The sequence below is a fragment of the Kryptolebias marmoratus genome, linkage group LG15 (genome assembly GCF_001649575.2).
Source record: "Kryptolebias marmoratus isolate JLee-2015 linkage group LG15, ASM164957v2, whole genome shotgun sequence".
Classification (NCBI taxonomy): Eukaryota; Metazoa; Chordata; class Actinopteri; order Cyprinodontiformes; family Rivulidae; genus Kryptolebias; species Kryptolebias marmoratus.
The window spans coordinates 28,721,062-28,725,431 of record NC_051444.1 but is presented as its reverse complement, the minus strand read 5'-3'; the positions used below and the strand labels follow the sequence as shown (position 1 = coordinate 28,725,431).

At 36.1% G+C, this 4,370-nt stretch overlaps 1 protein-coding gene across 3 annotated transcripts; it reads left to right on the top strand.

Moving 5' to 3' along the window:
* Positions 1-511: 511 nt before the first annotated feature.
* On the top strand, positions 512-3,613 carry foxr1 (forkhead box R1). Of its 3 annotated transcripts, none has more exons than XM_025008186.2 (7): positions 512-705; positions 897-980; positions 1,864-2,072; positions 2,423-2,485; positions 2,769-2,896; positions 3,133-3,365; positions 3,566-3,613. In XM_025008186.2, the coding sequence occupies exons 1-7, from the start codon at positions 573-575 to the stop codon at positions 3,580-3,582; spliced, it is 867 nt and encodes a 288-aa protein (XP_024863954.1). In that variant the 5' UTR covers positions 512-572; the 3' UTR covers positions 3,583-3,613. The 3 variants fall into 3 exon arrangements, with proteins under 3 accessions (XP_024863954.1, XP_024863955.1, XP_024863956.1); XM_025008187.2 differs by having other exon boundaries at positions 513-705; positions 931-980; positions 1,926-2,072; XM_025008188.2 differs by lacking the exon at positions 1,864-2,072 and having other exon boundaries at positions 513-705; positions 931-980.
* Positions 3,614-4,370: the final 757 nt, after the last annotated feature.

Below are 4,370 nucleotides of genomic sequence, written 5' to 3'. Positions count from 1 at the left end.
TTTAAAAATCATTTTATTCTAATTCACTTTACTGGAAATCTGAACCACCTGGTAACATTATGAACTGTATTATAAAAATACTACACAATGATATAAAAGTAATCTGAAAGTCAAGAAGTTTTTGTACGAGGAGGTGGGCTTTAATTAACGAAAAAAAGTTAAAGTTTTCTAGATAGAAACATTTTCTCGAAGGGGCACTTAAAAGTGCCACTTTCACTTTTTCTTTCTTCAAAAACAAAAAAACCCCCAGACATTTACTAGATTTTTACTTGTACTTGTTTTAGTTATTGTCAATTGAAAAAGTTATATATATTTTTTATCCTTGCCGCAAAGAAAATACAATCATGTGGCAGTACATGTTTGCATCGTTTTGTTTGTTTGTTTGGTAAAAGTACATTGATGTTGAAAACCGAATGAATTTAGATTCCAAACTGCTTCCATCCAACTGCAGGCTGAACTCAGTTAGACCTAATTGAGTTTAATCAGGCAGTTCTGTTCCAGCTGCTGAATCAACACGATCCCTACTTTAATCAGAAAGTTTCTGACAGACTGAGAGGAAACAACCCTCTGAAATGCATCAGACTATGACTTTACAGCTCAAAACCAAAGCTGGACTCTTGGACCTGCATGGTTCTGTGGGTCTGTTGGACTGGGACATGGATAAAGAGCTGAAACTGGCAACAACCACTGACCAGTTGTATCATGGTGAAGGTTCTTTATTTCTTTATTGGAAATTAAAAGTTGATAGTCATCCTCCCTCACTGATGATATTTATTACAGAAGCATTGAGGAAAATCTGCTACACATGCATGGCTTCAGATATTCAGGAACAGTCAGCTCCTAATGCAAATTATAAAATTGATTAACATACAGTGTAGTTTGTTAATCTCTGATAGATGAGAAACTGAGCGATCAGTATGTGGCTCACAGACCTTCAAGGACCTCAAGAAGAGATGATGACTTCTATGATAAAGCATCAGGTGAGTTTAAAGGGAAACTTTTTGCTGCAATTTAAGATGAACTAAACTAATAACAAATTTAGCTTTTAATCACATCAAATTTGGAAAACTTATTTATAATTACCACTGCATCTTTACATACATGTGAATTCAAAAGCAATTATTTGTCAACTATATCATTTTAGAGTAAAATTTATTTTTTGTTACTGCTGCTGTTCTTATTTCTGGTCTTTCATACTTTTTCAATTCAGTTTTTATTAATTTCTAAAGTTTTTCATTACAATTTTTGCATCCTTTCAGCACACCATTTTACATCTAAGAAATAGATCCATTTTATGAAGGATCTTTTAAAAGAAGTTTTCTTATTCAGTGTTTTGTTGTTGTTGTTGTTTGTTTATTATTACAAATATCTTCAACTGTGTGACACTCGTACCAAAGTCTTAGCACCAAAACAAAAAAATAAGATAAATAATGTTTTTAAAAGTGTTAAATGTTAATCAACATGAACACATTGTTTAATGTAAAAATTTTAACAGCTGATGGTGGAATTATGAAAAGTGACAGTGAGGACAAACTGAGGTGCTGTAGCTTCAAATTTACAGCTGGAACCAGATGTTTACATACAGTTTAGGAAAAAAAAAGACAACCATTTATTTCTCACTGTCTGACAATAAATCAGACTAAATCTTACCTGTTTTAGATAAGTTGGGATTCCCAAAATTATTTCTGTTTGCTAAATGCTGAATAATGTAGTTTTTTTACCTTAGTTTTAAGTTTATACACATTTTCTTCGTATTTGGTGTCATTGCCTTTTAAACTGTATGATTTGGGTCATAGTCATACAGTTTAAATTCAACCCCAAACTGGCTGAGGGTTTTACTCCTAATAGATTTTTGTCCTTCAGATGCTTTTGTAAAACCAAACCTGTGGTTGCTGGTGAACCCCAACATTGTCTGTCCGCTCCAGTACGGACATAATGTGGAGCTGCAGCCTGAACCTGCTCATGAAGTCCAAACGCTTCAGCTGGAACCTGCAGAGCTGCAGCATCCATCTACAGCATTACCTTCCCGGGGGAACCTGCTGCACTCTGTTCCCTCCTCAGCTGATTACATTGTAATGGCAATCTCCACTATCACTTGCTTTAATTATTATTTTTTTATTATTGTTTGTTTACAACCAGTGAACACACAACCACCTTCCCATTAACTTTGCTGTGCATTCAGTCCTAATAAACATGCTGCTAGCGTTCCATTTTGTATCAGAAGGTGCAGTTTTTAGGAAAGCACTTTAAAATGTACAGAAAAGGTCCTACATGTACATATCGTGGCTCCTTCTGTAAATGTACATATGCAAAACAAATGTCTTTTAAAGTCCATAATTAGAAATGCAAACCTAAAGGATTCGGTGCTGTGATTTGTATAATGAGACTCTTTAATCTCCCCTTCGTTAACTATACGGTGAAGACTGAAAACCCCTCCGGTCGACCAGTGAGGAACAGACGCAAGGGAAGGGTGGCAAAAGCCACGGTGAGGACGGCAGCTTTATCAGGGTTTTATTTGGGAAAACAATGATGTGGACAGTTTTCATGTTATACAAACTGTTCAAATTCCAGTAAGATGCTCAAAATCAATGAATTCAACAACAAAAGTCAATGTTATGGAGGAGTCTGACCTATCAAGTTTTCTTGAAGCTCTTCCTTTAGTTTAACTTGATGTGGAGTCTGAAATTTTTTTTTAAAATGACATTTGTTATAGAGAACAAGACTGATTTATTTATATTTTTTAAAACTCCCCCCCCCCCCCCCTCCAGGACACTAAGACCTTGGAGCCAGGATGCTGGCCTCGTCCTCCGGTCAATTACTTCATCCTCATTGCTTTGGCACTTAAGAGCAGTCAGACTGGGAGCCTCAAAGTTCAGCAGATTTATAACTTCACCAGGTCAGTTTCACAGTTGGCAAAATTCACGCTAATTTTACATAAATAATGTTATATCCTCCAACTCATGAATTTAAGGAAAAGTAAGACTTCTCAGTCGTTGAGTCAGACAGGACTGGAATCAGACAAAAGCTCATCTTTGGATTGTGTGCTTCATCAGTAAATATAACTCTGTCACTAATGATCTCCTAATATTTATACTCTTCTTTCCTCTGATGTTCCTTCCTGGCCTTCTCCAGAGAACATTTCCCGTTCTTTCAGACGGCTCCAGATGGCTGGAAGAACACCATCCGACACAACTTGTGCTTCAACAGCAGCTTCCGTAAGACCTGCAACCAGCAGTGGAGAGATGGGAAGAGGAAGTCATGTTTCTGGCACCTGACTCTGGACGGCCACCGACGGCTGCAGGATGAGCTCCGCATGCTGACAGGAGAAACCTTAAAACTGCTGGAGAGGAGCATGTCCAACCGAGGTGAGCATCTGCAACTTCGGTTCACGGGCAACACTATGAAAAATAACTTTTTTGTTGTTGTATTTATGATGACACAATAATTCTATAAACTAATTACAGACCAAAAATATTTCTTCTCAAATGATCAGATTTGACTTTGTTATAAACTACCAAGGTTTATTATTATTGCGGAAATTAATCATTTACTGTTTTTGTTTCAGATTTACTTGAACTGTGAAGTCAATTTATAATAAAATCTCCCTTTAAGCAAATTTTCTGTAAAATGTGGTTTATTTCTGTTTATTTATTTTTGAAAAGCAGGCTTTGAGGTTTACTTAAGGAGAATCTGTTTAGAAGTTTGCACATGAATGAACATATGTATTTAAAGTAAGACAGTTCTTTTTTTGACTGCCAAAATGAAACTGATTAAACACGTCTCTCTTCAGTATTCAGGTTCTTAAAATTAAACCACAAAATTGTCAAAATGAAAGTTGACTAGTTTTGTAAAGTTTTACTTCACTAATGTGAAGAAACATTTTTATTTATTTTACTAAAAAAACATTTAACCACTTAAGTTTCAGAAAATATTGTGACCAAAAACTAACAGACCACTTAGTTTGCTAAACCCATCTACAGATGATATAATCACACATGCACTGGATGCTGTTTAATCCCACTTCACACTAAACTGCTGTTGGATGATTAATTACAATTATCTCACAGCAACATGGAAGTCCTTTTCTCATGGAGTTAACCGGTGCAAGTTCAGAAGTTTACCATTGGGTGATCCTACTCTTTTCCCAGCTTGGTTTCTAGGATCAACCCGGCCAAGATTCTGGGTAGCCGCACTGAGCTAATGATTTCACATCAGCAGGCTGCAGGCCATTGATTGGCCATGGAGCCAGGTCACTGCATGAGTCATGGCAGTGACTGCTTCAAAACCACTTTTTTTTTTTTTTTTTTTTTACTAGCATACTGTTTCTGTGACTTAAATGTCCTTTTTATAAAGATATCAGAGATCAGGCA